Below are 16,746 nucleotides of genomic sequence, written 5' to 3' on the forward strand. Positions count from 1 at the left end.
TGGGGCCAACTATGATGCTGATAATGGAACTCTCTTGAAAGGGTCTATTCACCTTATTCCGCGCGCAAACATGGGGGCGCTACCTTTGCCCACATTGTCTCCGAACTTCCGATTGAGCAGTACATCCATTGCGATACATTGAGATAGCAGAGCTCTATCGAGATGACTGGCATCATATGTTATGGGTCATCCTAAAGTTAGGAACGTTTATTTAGGATTTTGGTGACTTAAAGGGGAACTTGGCAACTATTTCAACGTAATAAACCTGTTTAGAAATCATTTGGATGGTTAAATGACCTGTTCCGGTGAAAATGGTGACTTTCCCCGCTGCGCCTAGCGTCCCCAGGCGGAAAACCAACATTACAACATTGAGACTACCATCCCGGAAAGAGAAGTGAGAAACAAGAAACTCGTTTTAAATCGTGTTTCTTACCTTGTAACATCCACATAGTTCTACCAAACTTATGCTAACCGTTCGCTAGCTTGTAAACAAATCCATGTGCTTTATCGTTACCTTTTCCTACAGTTTGAAATAGCATAATGCACAATTTATCCAGCAGAGGGGGAAATCCTGCCAAGTTTCCCTTTAAGACATTTCTGTTATACAGCTTTCCTATCTGAAGTTAGGAAAAAACTGACTTTGGAGCGGCTGTTCTGTAATGACTTTCTAAACTAGTTACCATAGTTACCAAACAGATAAGGATTTGCGAGTTTCTCCATACGATACAGCGGCCACTGCCGCATCGTCTACCCACTCCGTAGGGGTGATTAGCCTTGGGTAGCGAAGTACAATATTGCAATCTGACCTCCTGATGGCATTTGTCGTTTTCCTCCCAAGTTAGCCTCTCTATTCTCTTCTGCCGTGTTATCCCAATGAAGCTAACTAGACGTAACTAGCCGACTGGAAGTTTAAAGACAACGTGGAATTTAAAAAAATGGGCGGGGCTGAATAAGGTGAATAGGATTGTAAATGAGTCATTCCATGTCAAATCAGATAAGGTTGTTGCTGCACCGTCTCAGATTTTGTTCAAACCTTGTCTATATCATCAATGGGTCCTAAAACCAAGGCCTGTGAGATATTTCTGTGCAAATATTTCTGTGCAAATCTGTCGTCATATCTTTTTCAGACCTTGAAATACTTTAATTTTTACAGCTTGAAAAACATGTGCCATGTTTGGGCATTAATATCTTGACAATATTTTCCCTGGCCTCAAATTTTCTAGGGTTGAAGACCAACTCGTAAAAACCATGTGTAAACAATTTAAAGTCCGTACTAAATGTCTCCTGACTTTCGAAAGGGCCCTAGATTTAGGAAAAAATTACCTAAAGCAACACCAAAGAACTTTCCTCTGTCGCACGCACGCTATTTGTTTATCCAGCACCGGCTTTGCAAATAACGATGTCCACAGACAAGGTAGAATATTTTGCATGATTTTATGAAAGTACGATGTATTGCGACATCAGATGCAAGTCAAATTTGTAGTTTCTTATGTCTCATTCCATCGAACTACAGATCCGCTACCCGATCTGGCAAACTTACATAGTGCGGTTATAGCCGATAGAGGGCCGCAAAGTGAATGCAGAAGTGCCGTTCACCCTTATTTGAAGGTACAAAAAACTCTTTGGTGTTGCTTTAAGTGTAATATTGAGGGTATTTGTTTTATTTGTTTTATTTTTTTAATAAGTTTTTTTTTTTAATTTGGTATCAGTCACTATTTCCTCTTCAAATACATCAGATTATTAATGTTTTCCCACAATTTGAAGTCTCCACATCAAATGACCATGGCAATAATAAGGATAAAACAAGGCGTGTTTGTATTTTTGGGTCATTTTCAAGCAACTGAAGTGGCATTTCGCTCTCTTTATAAGGCATTAACTCCTTTAGGATGAGGAAGACCTTAACATATTCTTTACACTATGCTCACACCAGTTGAAGAGATGATTAGCTGAGAGGATCTGGTCATCCTCTGGACTCTGGAAGCTAGCCCTGGCAGCTAGACGCTTAATAGTGCCACCAATGCCAACACATTTAATCTTACTATGGCTTGTAGAAAATAAATGCTGAAGAATGCAAAAAAAAGGCCTGTGTACTGCTACTTTTAGCACTTATATGATGCAGCACAGGTGTGGTTGATAGGAACACTAGTAAGTGGTGCAGTCAGCCTGTACAGTGGGTCCCCGTTAAGTTTGGACGGGTTCCTTCATGAATCACTCACCCCATTTTCTCAGCAGAAATGGCACAAACTGCAGTTGACACAAACAACCACAAGGTGACACTTGGGTGCCACTACTATTTTTGATGCGACTGACTTACTGCTTCCATGACGCAGCGGGGGCACGGGAACTTAAATTGATCACGGTAGTTTAAGCTTACACTTGACAAAACATTCTAATATGAAAATGTAGATGCAATTGTTGTAAAATGGTGCAGCTCCTTTAAGAAAGCACCGTGTGCAGGGATGGAGAGAGAGAAAGCGAGAGGGGATAGGCCTATGTGTGTTAGAACTTAGCGTGTGGAAAAAGTACGTGCTGTTGAGACTGGAGCGAGTCATATTCAAAATAATGCAAAAAAAAGCAATTATCCTCATTCATTGCAACCAAAGCATGCCTGCTTGCCGACGTTCAAACGAAAAATATATCAAAGCACCTTTTGCGTTTGAATGTAGCACGAAAAAATGTTTAAACAGCTGGACAAATGATTTAGCTAATTGATTATATAACCTGTACACCAGCAATTGTTGAACATTTACCTGTACAAGTACATTGACAGTAGCCCAGCCTAACAGCATGTTGTAGGCCTAGGCCTACTGTAGAAATTTCACTTAAATTGCAACCGCAACATGCCTGCTTGCCAACATTCAAACGACAACGAAAAGGATAATAAAACAACAAGAGGGTTGAGTCTGAATGACACTGAGTTTTTAGACACTGAGTTTTTGTAGTTAAGAAATATTTTCGTATAAAAAAATGGTCATTCTTCAATCTCCTTCACTGACGCCTATGGAAAAGGCTTAACGTCCCAAAACAACGATCAATGATCATCAAATTTCTCTCTCACATTGCTCCTCATAACCATCTATAAAAAAGTGTTTTTTCTTTTCTTTTAGAGCACATCCGAATCCCAGGACATAACGCACTGGACCTTATAATAGGCTCGAGATATAATTCCAAAGGGGGCAGATAGGGGCCACTGCACTTAAAACTTAAAAAGATGAAGCTTTCCGAACTTTGAAATTGCGATCAGTGACTGGCATCGGGTGAACGAAGCTTTTTTCGAAGTTGAACAGGCTATTAAAAACTATTTGCGCACCTCCATGTCACAGGAGAGACTGGGCTCTCCCTTCTATGAAAAAGACGTTAGGCTACCTGCAAACTGGCCTATGATTTCATTGCTGAGTTTGCGGCAAAGCAAGAAAATGTTTTTTTTCCTGAGTCAGGATATGGCGAGTCAGTGTCATTTATTTGTCCAATGTTAGCCTATAGATACAGACCAGTACATCTTATCAATAGTTTGAATGTCGTGTGTGTTTCTGCTCATTGACAAATACCGTTCAGCACAATGATTCATGCCCAATTAATTCCCCCTGTTAAAGTGTTCGCCTTTGTTATATTTGGTTTCGTGATGTAGCCTATGATAAACACCATATGGCCAAATATGTGACTCAGCTAATGTTATAGGCTATACAATTGAATTTCCCCTCTTAAAGGCAAGCTGGTGTAGCTTATTAGACTATAGGCTACTATTAAAATACACCGACGGTAGCCTTGGCTATGTGTAAAGTAAGCTATCGCATGATTTCATGCACGCAAGTGAAAAGGGCCTTGCATCTGTCAAGTTCGAACAGGGCCTCGCCTTGCGACCGCCTGCAGCTCCTCCTAAGACAGCGAGGAAAAAGTTAAAATACGCGATAAAACCGGGAAAAGTTGACAGGTTTGTTTCGGTCCCGGTGATTATTTGTGAAATTGTGCAAACGACAGCCTTTTCAAGGCATTTCAAGGAAGGAGTCGTAGCATGCAAGCTCCCAAATTGACCCAGTAGCCTAAGGCATCAATAAATTGTTGGGACTGGGGAGGGTCATGCGTTTTTTCTCAATCACTTTGGAGGGTCATAGAAAAAATTCTTGCTGGCGAGGGAGGGTCACGTCTTTTTTGACTAACACTCCCAAAACTCCTCCGGTAGCCCCTTAATTAAATAAATAACGAACAGTCCCTAATTGATTAATAGCCTAGGCCTACACCAGCAATTGTTGAACATTGACCTGTACAGGACATTGACAGTAGCCCAGCCTAACAAGCAAATGTTGCAAAATACATCAAAAGACGCAATTAATCAGAAATAAATAATGTAATCTGCATCGCTTTATTTAACAAACTGCAAGCAACAAGAGCATTGAGTTCGCTGTAAGGCCAAATCCAAGAGCAAAGCCTATCTGTTAAGGCAGTCGATAGGCTATATAACGAGATGTGTGCCTGGAAAGACAATAGATGACGGCTCTGGTCATCCCATACCCTCCCCCCACTTCCTAGCCTACCATTATGAAGGCCTGTAGCCTAAAACGACTCGTTGCCGTTTTGTGACATTAAGCTTTTTCACGTTAAGCCCCCCTCCCCCATCCCCTTCTTTCACAAGCAGTGGGGGAGCGCGGGGCACAAAGTAACACTTTTTGGTAGACAAAGGAGGGTTCTCCGCGCTTCTGTCGTTTGGCCACAATCCGTTGCAACCAGGCCAGGACAGATATTTTAGAGAGGAGAGACGCCGGTGCAGCTCAGATGTCTTCTTAATTTTCTTTATTCTTCAGTAAAAGGTGCAGAGCATTATTAAACTTTGACTAACATTTAGATGTGTCGATGTTTTTGACTAACGAACATCGAAACGTTAGTAAAAGTTTAATAATGTTCTGCACCTTTTACTAAAGAATAAAGAAAATTAAGAAGACATCTGAGCTGCACCGGCGTCTCTCCTTCTCTCTAACACTTTTTGGCTTTGGCTAAATATTTCTAAAATCATTTGAGTTTCACTAGTCACATGTTTTAACAAGCAACACTTGTTATTGAACTAATAACAGACGTGTGTCGAAAATTGACTTTATTTTCCATACGGAGAAATAACATATGCAGAGTCTAACCAAGGTCAATCTTGCCAAAAAAGCCCTCAAACCTGAAAACACATGAGGCAAAAGTGCAAAACATCACAAAACTAACTAAACTAACACGCGCATATTTTTGTATTGCAATCATTGTAGCCTACAGTTGTAACAGCGCGTAACAGTCGTTTTACTCCCCGGATGCGCTCATTATAAAGAACGTTTAACGTGTCCCAAAAACAGCTATCAATTAATCACCAAACGTCTTATAAACAAGTATTGCCAGGAGCAACACCTTGCAAAAAATTATAACAATAGGCCTAGGCCTTTATATGGCTCTGCTCCTGCCTAGATTCGAACTCAGAACTACCTGAAAGTTGCAGACCTGTTCTGGAAATACGTGCATTAACCCACTCGACCGTCAGACAACGCTATCTGCTTCGAGTAGGCCTATTGGGTAGGACTGTAGCCTACACTGGTTGCTGTGGCACAGTCTTGAGTGACCAAATTCGTTTTTCTTTGTCATATGAATGCTGTCATTTTGTTAACATTACTGTTAAGGAGATGCTGTAGGCAAAGTCTATATTTCCACCTCGTTAGTGTAGTAAAAAAAATCAGAACTGTTCACAAGGTTTCTGGGCAGCATATTTATGTTCTGTTAGCAAGCGATCTTCTCATGACTACCGACAAAGTAGCCTACTGCCAGCTGACGAAGCTCTAATTTTAAAACATTACTGAGAGACAGACACTGTACAATCAAGAAATCTTGCCACTGAATCCAAAACTATGTTTAACATTATGTACAAGGCTTAGGCTACAGTGGACTAGCATGTTGCAGGGGCTGCTAAAAACACAGAGAAACGCACTGAAAACTCGGCCAATCACAGCCGTTGCTGTCGAATGCACCGTCTGGTTCGACCGTGGAACTCCACAGCGGACTATGCTGCCCCCAAGCGGCTGCAGTTGTACTTACATTTCACCATTCACCATGATCGTGAATGGTGTGTCAATTTTTAACTGGGACCCACTGTATACCCAAATATTGTTCTGAGTCAGAAATGAATGTCCAAACATGGCCTCCAATATAAGGCCGTTTAGAGAGTGTAAACAATCAAGGGCAAAAAGACTATGAAAACAATAGAATTGAACAAACATATTTTACAGGCTTTAGTTATGGAACCTAAACATTGACAGACTTTGAGGAACCATTTTCCTAGAATTTGTCTGATTTAACACGGAATGACTCAAATGGGCTTGTAAAATGGCATCTGAACATGCTTTCTGACAGACCAAATTAGCATACTGTTGTATCAGAGAACAAGATAAAACTATAATTGTATCTCCAAGGAACTGCAAGAGTGGGCTTGATTAGGTGCAGCTCACCAAAATGATTCCAACAGTACCTCATTTTTGAAATCTGGCACACAGGTCAAAAGTTACGTGCATTAACGCAACATCAAGAAAGCCAAAATACATGTTTGCTAAATGCAATGCCCCTTAGGTCAAAGGGCTCCACATTTTATGTGCATCCTTGAAGTGGATCCATTTGTCCACGTAAAAGGTTTGGTTTGGATACATGAAAGTTTCGTTGAGATATGACCTCACTTCTTGTTTGGATACATGAAATTGTTGTTGAGATATGACCTCACTTCTTGTTTGGTGGCTTTGCAGCTACTTTCTGACTGTACTCCTGTTTTTCTCTTTTTCACTCACAAACATTTGTGTGGCATCGCACACACACACGCGCACACACACACACACACACCATCACACATGCAGAAATTTACATAGATACGCGCACACAAACACATACTCAAATGCACACACATACTCAAACACACACACGCACACATACATTAACACAAGCATGCATTATATGAAATACACACACACATATACACACATACTCAAACATGTGGGCAGCTGTGGCCGACTGGTTAGGGCTTCAGGCTTGGAACCGAATGGTTCGATCCCCGACTGGTGGGAATGGCTAAAGTGCCCTTGAGCAAATTGAGTAAAGAGAGAAGCTGCAGCATATTGATTGACATGTTTTAATATGCAATTTTAAAAAAGTCCCCTCAATCTGTCAACTGCAGCTTTAACGTTTGTTTTTAAAACTGTGCAACTCACTGAGTGGTTAGTGATGTTCGTTGATGTTCCAAAACAATTAGCGTAGCGAAATACAGTTTCGGTCATGTTTTATTTGGCATTTTGTAAAATCCCATTGATTTCTGTTGATAGACTCATTGCTCGCTGATATTACTGCGCTACCGGAAACGGAAAGGGGGTCTGTTTACATTTAGTTGTAGTCTTTCCGCGAGACCTTCTTTTACTGTCTATGCTTCAGGTTCAAATATTGAAGCGGAAGTTTATACGCGGTTGTGAGGTATTTAAAAAAATAGTTCCACAATAGCAAATAAAACGGCTTGAAATCATACATTGCGCCGATATATTTGTTTTTAATAGTCAATCAACACCACTAACCACTCGGTGAGTTGCACAGTTTTTAAAACAAACCTTAAAGGGATATTCCAGCATTTGGGGAATTACACTCATTTTCCACCTCCCCTTGAGTTAAACAATTGATTTTTACCTTTCTCCAGTTCATCCAGCCGTTCTGAGTCTGGCAATACTACTTTTAGCTCCAGCCTAGCATAGATCATTGAATAGGATTAGACCATTAGCATCTCACCTGCTAGCATCACTTTTAAAAGTGACTTAAAGGAGAGGTTCGGTGTGATTATTGACCTAAAGTGTGTTGAAACATGATATCGAGTGTGAACTTTTGTCTCATAGCTCATCTCGGATTGTCCCCTGCACTCCGAAATCTGGCGCTAGTTAGCCGATGCTACCAACAGGTTTTCGATGGGGGTGCCTCGGGCATTGGCCTAGCCATGCAAATAAATCACTGTTTTACACCATTTACGAGGCTCAAAGTAGCTCCACACTTCATTGGTAGAGGTCACTTTAGGTCAATATCACACCGAACTTCTCCTTTTCCAGTAATTTTCCTATGTAAAACTTGTCTGTTCTCAAGTTAGAAAGTGTTTAAAAAGTGTAGGGTCAAATGTAGGGTTCACGCCACACTCACCGTTCGCAGTGCTCAGTCCGAGGGGTGGGATAATCAGTTGTCTTTCAAATTCCCTCTTCACGCAATAGGAAGCAATAGGATATTTGTTTTGAAGTAGCAGGGAATTCAAGCCAAACTGTTGCAATTCTGCCATCAATCATTATGTTAAGCCCACCAAACGACTCTATACACGATTTCAATGGCCTGATTAAGTTTCGATTTCTGGAGCTCACAAGCCAACGGAGAGTTGCTAGACTCGCCCTGGCAGCAAATGTAATTTGCTGTCGCTAGGGGCGCGTCTAGATTTCTAGGCGTGAAGTCTAATAAGTTCAACGGAAAATGAAACGTTTTGATTTTCTAGGCTGATTTGACATGGAACTATACTCTCATTCAGGCATAATAATCCAGTCGCTAACCAATTCGTCTGCTGCAGCACAGCCTTGTTGCTGGAAGTTAGCCCACGGGGACTATTTTCAGGTGCTGCATGATATCACTGTGCTGCTGCGCCTATGGTGTTCCTTGATTATTACGCTGGAAATAGAGTATAGTTCTATGTCAAATCACCCTAGAAAATCGACACGTTTCATTTTCCGTTGGTCTTATTACACTTTCTAACTTGGAACAGACAAGTTTTAAATACAAGTTTTAAACATGATGCTAGCAGGCGAGATGCTAATGGTCTAATCCGATTCAATGATCTATGCTAGGCTGGAGCTAAAAGTAGTATTGCCAGACTCAGAGAACGGCTGGATGAACTGGAGAAAGGTAATTGTTTAACTCAATTGGAGGTGGAAAATGAGTTTAACTCCCCAAATGTTGGAATATCCCTTTAATATAATAATCTTTAAGGGGGCCTTTAATGATATTCACATGGAACCTGTTTTGATCTTCCTTTTTTAGATCACAAAAGGACAAATAGACGAATACAAACAGGAGTTAAGCATTTTTGCTGAGAGCTTTAATATGCATGGCCCAGGAGCAGTGGGAGACGACCTGGAGAAAGGTAGATAAAGCCCACCTTACCCTTTTCATGGCGACAGAAAATACCCTTTATGGAGGAATTTGTGTGACATATCTTGTATCAATCTATCTTGCATTGTATGTGTCAATCTATTGGTCAATTAATATTTGTGTCAGTCTATCTTGTGATACATGTGGAAACAATATGAATATATCAGTATATATTTAAATTTATTTTATACACATTATTTCAAAATATTTCATAATTTCAAATTGATGGATGAATTGAAAATTAGATTGAAGGATAGATTTTCATAGTTTGACATTAATGCAAATAGGTCTTTTCTGATTGGTCAGTGGAAAACTAATCCAAGATGGTGGAGATAAGCTAACTCATAGACAGCAGCAGTCGGTTGCACCAGTAGAACGTAAGGTTTATCGTAAGTTTAGGTGTAAGGTGTGTCTTAAACCTTACGTTGAAACTAACTAGTTTTAAACTAGCGCTGCATTCTTTTCCTGTTGCACCATTGCCACTTAAGATACACCGTAGTTAGTAGCTACTAAAGCAAAATATTGTCGCATAGAATGACGTTTTTACCCTTGACAACCAATCAATATCACTAATGATATCGGAAGCGTCACAGCACTTGTGTTGGTAACGTTAACATTCGCTGTAACGTTGTATGTTAAAGCCGCATTTAGGTTTGACTTCCTCCGCAATTACTTTGTTGTATGGAATAAAATAACACTGTATTTTTAAATAACAGACTTTATTTTGTTGTACTTTGGGAATATTTCAACCACCACTGTTGGCCTAACGTAGGCTACCGCAGTGGATAGCTAGTGAAGGTAACGGTAACACTCTTTCAAATATGGCTAATGAAATCCCTGATAACAGATCAATCCACAGCAATGAAATGTATGCTTTGTGTGATAATGATAGGTATGTTGTTTTGTAGCCTATTTGTACTGCTAGGTCCATATGATTTCCAGTGAATACAAACATGATTCAAACACTGCTCAAGGAAATTAAATAGTGTAATCAGTAGCATATGTAACTCTTCTCGACTTATACTTTGTTAAATTTAACATTCCCACCATTTAAATGAGAAAACCATGTTAACAAATTACTTACGATGGACCTTACACCTAGTGAGAGGGGGGTGTAAGTTAGTGTGTAATTTAAATCATAACTTAGTGTTACGTTGAAACTATTTTGCGTGGTGCAACCCATTACATTTTAGTAGCTCGTAAACTTCAACGTAGTGCCAGTTTATAGTATAGTATAGAGTCTTTATTGTCCTATAAGGATATTCTTTTTCACACATATCATTATATTCCGTGCAGGATATCCACAGCCTCATACATATAACATATAACATAACACACCCCATGACATAGGTTTACACAGAGTGATGAATACCCCTACCTTTTTACTTCTAAGACCCTGCCTCTCTGGGATGCTCTTTTTCATGCCCAATCCTGTTGCCGGTTACCCTGATTCCAAAAATAATTCCGTAGAAACTGGAATCCATGCATTTCCACGGAATTATTTTTGGAATCTGATCCCTTATCATACCTGTTCATTCTTACTCGTCGCTCGACTTATCGTGACTAAATTCAAGATGGCTGCAAACGCTAAACTTCGTGAAGATACTGTCTGTATAAATCGTCTTGTAAGTAAACTACCAGTGCTTTTTCAAAGTTCTCAATGTCTCGTTTTAAATGTCAGGGCCCTCGGAAGTCTACCAATGAAGTGTGGAGATACATTGAGCCTCGTAAATGGTGTAAAACAGTGATTTATTTGCATGGCTAGCCTGATGCCGAAGCACCACCATTGAAAAAGCTGTTGGTAGCATCGGCTAACTAGCGCCAGATTTTGAAGTGCAGGGGACAAGCCGAGATGGGCTATGAGACATACGTTCACACTTGGTATCATGTTTTTAACACACTTTTGGTCAATATCACACCGGAATTCTCCATTAAGAACTTATAAACAAACTTTTAAGCATGTTAAGGAAATACATTTAATTTTAAGATAATCTATGGTCGCATCACATGACATTTTTTAAGGCCGCAACCAATTCATTCTCAATTCATTCTCAATGTTTGAAAAATTGAAACAGAAATTCTTATTTTTAGAATTTTAAATTTGGCCTGTTGAAAAACCTTATCCGTCATTGACCCCGAACAAATGATGAAACAATAACATTTTAATGCTTCTTGACATGAAATTGTGAAGTATTAGGGGAGTTCATCATCTACAGAACATAATAGTATTAAAACATTCAGAGAATCCAGAGAAATCTTTGCAAACAAGGGAAAGAGCTGAAAAACAAGATTGGATGGCCGTGATATTTTGGACCTCAAATGACACTGCATCAAAAACAGGCCTGTTTTCAGACCTGTCATTGTATGAGCTCAGGAACAGTTTGATACTCAATTCAACAACTGCAGGCAATTGTAACAGCCAAAATTGTATTGAGACATGATACAGAAAATACCACTGTCTTATCTGGGCCTGAGCTTGTTTAAAATGGACTGAGGTAACATGGAAAAAGGTCCTGTGGTTAGACCACAATTTGCCATTCTTTTTGGAAATCATGAACTCATCTAGTCTTAAGAAGAGAGGGCCTATCCAAGTATCCAACCTATCCAACTTGTTTTAGTGTTCAGTTCGAAACCAGCATCTATGACAGTGTGGAGGAGCATTAGTGCCTACAGCCTGGGCATCCTGTACATTTGGCAAAGCACAACCAATCTGAATGATGTATACAGGTTTTGAGTAGGGCTGTCACTTTTGTGAAAAAATCCTGTTTGATTTTTGAGACATAAGTGTTCATTGAATCGATTGTAAAATCGATTTTCTATGTCTAAAGACGTTTCCATTTTCAACTCCAAATATAGGCCAATCCACGAACAACTAACAGGCATTAGGACGAACGTAAAGAGGGCACTTGAAGACGCACAAGCCAGCAATATTTCTGATGATTTATTGGCGTGAATTTTAGTGCACAATGACAAACAGGAGTGCAACATTCTCGAAAAACAATAAGCAGAGCGGACTGCCATAACATCAGTGAAAAGCATTACTGCAAATGATTGTAGATTCTCCATGAACAGAAACAGAGAGGATGATAACAGGAAGCCAACATCGGAACTCCCACATTAGGAGATATCTTCTTTTCCACAAGAGCTGAGAAGGAATTATACAACTCATGTGGCACAGAAACGAGCCGTTGAAAAATCAGGTCACTGACAACTGGCATCAGGCAAGGTTCTAAAGAAGTATCGGCTTCTTCATAGGCTTAGCCAGTTTGGTGTTAGCTACAGACAACTATCATGCTCTTGCAGTGAGCCATTAAATTGCCATTGCTTTCCCCCAGCTACTCTTTGTATAAGAGACTGATGCAAGGGCCTAGCCTGACGAGCCAGACCCACATTAAAATGTAGGGTCTGGGCACTCACCGTTCGCAGTGCTCAGTCCGAGGGGCGGGATAATCAGTTGTCTTTCAAATTCCCTCTGCACGCAATAGGACAGCGCTATGAGTCCCATGCGTTTCCCACCAGCGGAGCTAGTTGCCTAGTTCAAACTTTTGCCAACTTAATAAAAGCTTAACTCGTGTCACACTGTTCGCCAACAGCAACATCCATCTTATTTGTTTTCAAGTAGCAGGGAATTCAAGCCAAACCGTTGCAACTCTGCCGTCAATCATTATGTTAAGCCCACCTAACGACTCTATACACGATTTGATTGGCCTGATAGAAGTTAAATTTTTTTCGAGCTCACAAGCCAACGGAGAGTTGCTAGACTAGCCTTGGCAGCAAATGTAATTTGCTGCCACTAGGGTGCGTCTAGATTTCTAGGAAATGGAAAAGGGCGAGTAGGGAGAAGCAGGGGATTTGGTCGATGAAATGTAAGATTTGGTGGATGAAATGGAAGAGGAGCCATTGAAAGATCCTGTGTGTGCTACTGTTGATATAATTATCAACAGTATTGAGACAGGTGCTGGCAGTGGTGTATGATGATCACTGGTGGTTAGGAAAGTCCATTGATGTAGGTATAGAACACCAAGATGTGAAAGTTGAGTTATTGCATCCTTGTGGTCCTACTGCCAATTTTCACCCTAAATATGGGAGGAGGGTAGCCTAGAAATCTAGATGTACCCTAGCAGAAGCAAATGTAATTTGCAGCCAGGGTAGTCTAGCAACTCTCTGTTGGCTTGTGAGCTGGAAAAATCAAACTTTGATCAGGCCAATCATATTGTGTGTAGAGTCAGTGGGCGGGCTTAACATAATGATGACAGAGTTGCGAAGGTTCCACGTGAATTCCCTGCTACTTGAAAACAAAAAAGATGGATCCTGTTGCTGGAAAACAGTGGTCTTTGAAACGCGACTTAAGCTTTTTTTTTTTAAGTTGGCAAAAGTTTTATCAACTAGCCAACTAGCTCCACTGGTGGGAAAGCGCATGGGACTCATGAGATGCAGGCAGTGTTGGGAAGGATACTTTCAAAAAGTATTCTGTTACAGAATACAGAATACATGCCCAAAAAGTAACATATTCAATCTGAGTAACGTATTCTGAATACTTGGATTACTTCCGCATTGAATTGCAATGCAGCCATCAAATCCTGCTTACTAAACAGGCCTATTCTGGTGTGACCTTCTGTTCCAAATGGCTGAAGTGTTAGGCCCACATAGGAGAATGTAAAGTCAACTAAGCTACCTGATACAACTATAAAATAGCAAGGTGACCAGTATGTCTGGGATGTCTTTTTCTGTCCAGAGAAAGATTTTGAAACTGACAGGGACAGCTTGTCCCCTCCAAGCAAGCCAGACCAGGGAGCTCTATGCCATAGCCCCTGATGTTATGGACTTCATAGAGCGTAGGCATGTTCAACACCTCTTTTCCAATGCCCAAGTCCCGCAGGTTAGACAAACTATTATATATAAATATCTAATACTTGGTTCTACACCGAAGGCAGTAATGACAGATAAAACTCTATATTTACTTACTTGCTGAGCAAATCATAGAACTTACTTGCCTGAGGTCCTGTAGAAACTCTTTGTTTGAAGTTTGATACCCTTTCCCTTGATACTGCCATGTCAAAACTAGGTAATCTTTAATCAGTTTGATTCTCAATTAATTTGTCAACACCGTCAATTGTGTGACAACACCGTCAGTTGTGTGTCAACACCGTAAGATGGAGGTTTTTCATTTTTATAAAAAATGTATGTTTCTTTTGTTCAATTGAGTGTGTTCATACATTAAAACACCAACTTATCTCCATGCATCAGTGTCTTGTGTGCACAAAACCACTAATTGTATATATTAAAAATTAAAAAATAGTAAACAAAATTAAGGTAATTTAAAATGGCTTATTCCAAAACAATGTAAAATGATATTAAAAGTGTATACAATGCAGTTTATCACTAAACCTTGCTAAGGCACACCATTTCTACACACTTAAAGACTTTAGAGTGTTGTTGAATTGATCAAACACACAAAAAAACATATTTTCATGTGTCCGACGGAGTTGACAAATAAGTTACTAAGTCCGTAAATGTCAATTTTTATAAAAAGTGGTTAATAAAAAAACTGTTCCTTTTCAGGCATGATAGATGAGATCTATGTTTATGATGATATCCAATTCAAATTAATGTACTATCGATTTTTTGTTTGTCACTTTTCAAAAGTACTTTTGTCCCTTATCTCAAGAATCAGTGATATATATATATATATATATATATATATATATATATATATATATTTATTATTATTATTATTATTATTATTATTATTATTATTTTTTTTTTTTTTTTTTTTTTTTTTTTTCTTCTATAGTTTTTTTATATTACCTTGCCTACTCTCTTATATGTCCATATTTATTTTATGCTGGTCTCTAGACTTTATTCTTGCACTGTTGCACTGTTGGACTTACTCATTTGCACCATCACCATGACACTCACTCACACAGAGCACCTTACCTTACTATGCACAGAGAATCACAGGCTCAGTCCCTGCCTCTGTCATGGCAAGCGCCTCATGATTAATCACCCACTATGTGGATACTGTTTTTAGACTTGACTAGATGTAGTGTTATTTAGTATAATTTGTATTTAGTATATTATTTATCTTCTACTGTCCTTATTGCTTAGTTGTGTTTTTTATATTATATACTTTTAATTACTTTTTTTCTGCTGTTAGTGAATGTTGTGTGTGATGTGTCTTTATGCTACTGAGACCTTGAATTTCCCCTTTGGGATCAATAAAGTATCTATCTATCTATCTATCTATCTATCTATACTGCCATCTGGGCAATGTCTATTCCAGGGAAGACCTTGAATATTTCAGGAAATGGATGAAAATGAATTCTGCACATATTTAAACAGTATTTCTCCATAGAAGAATAGTCCAGGTGCTAAAGTGGCCTATCTGCAGTCCAGACTCAAATTAGGTGCATCATGGGATAAAAAACATGACTAAGAATACCCCATACTGCTGAGCAACTAAAATCCTATATCGGGGAGTAATGGGACAACATTTCATTCTCAAAACTCTAGCAACTGGTCTCCTCAGTTCCTAAACATTTACAGAATTTTGTTAAATTAAGTGGTGAAGCAGCACAGTGGCAAACATTCCCTTTCCAAACTTTTTTATAACATGGTGCTGGCATCAAATTCAAAATTAACATACATGTTCCATGAAATCCAAGTCCAAATTTTCATTTTCAACATTTGAATGTCCTTTTTGCTGCTAAATATGAGTTTGCGAGACTTGTATATTATCACATTCTGTTTTTATTTGCATTTTACACAACATCCCAACTTTTTCTGATTTGGGGTTGTAATTAAAGATTTATAACAAAAGAAATCCTTCACTGTCAATTCAACCTACTTTTTATTGTCATTTATGTACAAGGGCTAATGGTCATGGGATCTTATGAGACTGAATTAGCCAAGATTGAGGCTGGCCGGCAAGAGCTAGCGAATGCTGAGAAGCTGTTTGACCTTCCTATCACCATGTACCCAGAACTTGTGAACGCACAAAGAGAGATGCGTGGACTTCGTCAGATATATGATATCTACAAAGCCCAGAAAGTAAGAATCAGTAGACCAAGTTCTGAAATGGTCAACAATTATCAAATATTAAAAAATTACAAATATTGTAATTTTTTTTTTGTCTTTGTCAATTGTGTTTTTATGCATTTTTGTCTTTAAGGCAGCAAAGACAGAGTGGTCTCAGACTTTGTGGGTGAACCTGAATATTCAGCTTTTGCAAGAGGGTATTGAGAGTTTCATTAAAACTCTTAGGAAGCTTCCCAAGGATGTGCGTGCTCTGCCTGTTGCCTTTTTCCTTGAGGGTCGCATGAAGGAGTTTAAGGAGTCGCTGCCACTTTTGCTGGACCTTAAAAATGATGCCCTTCGAGAAAGGCAAGCGCAAACCACATACTGTATCCGGTTGTAGTCCTACTTGCTTGCAAACTCATTTGATTAATGTTTTGGGCCAAACTTTACTTGGATAGTCCCTTTTAGACCCCTTGCACTGCAAAAGATAAATGTATTTGGTATTGTTTTTAGTATGAAGAGACTTACCTAGTGCTCTCTTAAAAACTTTTGACCTAATTTAAG

The 16,746-nt window shown here is 39.3% G+C and overlaps 1 protein-coding gene across 2 annotated transcripts in view; it reads left to right on the plus strand.

Moving 5' to 3' along the window:
* Positions 1 to 16,746, plus strand: part of dnah10 (dynein axonemal heavy chain 10) — a 313,740-nt gene that overhangs the window by 108,893 nt on the left and 188,101 nt on the right. For both annotated transcript variants that reach the window (XM_042101375.1, XM_042101376.1), the window contains 3 exons: positions 9,055 to 9,157; positions 16,037 to 16,215; positions 16,337 to 16,548. In XM_042101375.1, coding sequence (XP_041957309.1) covers positions 9,055 to 9,157; positions 16,037 to 16,215; positions 16,337 to 16,548 — 494 coding nt within the window. The remainder of the gene's footprint in view (positions 1 to 9,054; positions 9,158 to 16,036; positions 16,216 to 16,336; positions 16,549 to 16,746) is intronic.

This window comes from Alosa sapidissima, chromosome 8, assembly GCF_018492685.1.
Source record: "Alosa sapidissima isolate fAloSap1 chromosome 8, fAloSap1.pri, whole genome shotgun sequence".
In the NCBI taxonomy this organism is placed as follows: domain Eukaryota; kingdom Metazoa; phylum Chordata; class Actinopteri; order Clupeiformes; family Clupeidae; genus Alosa; species Alosa sapidissima.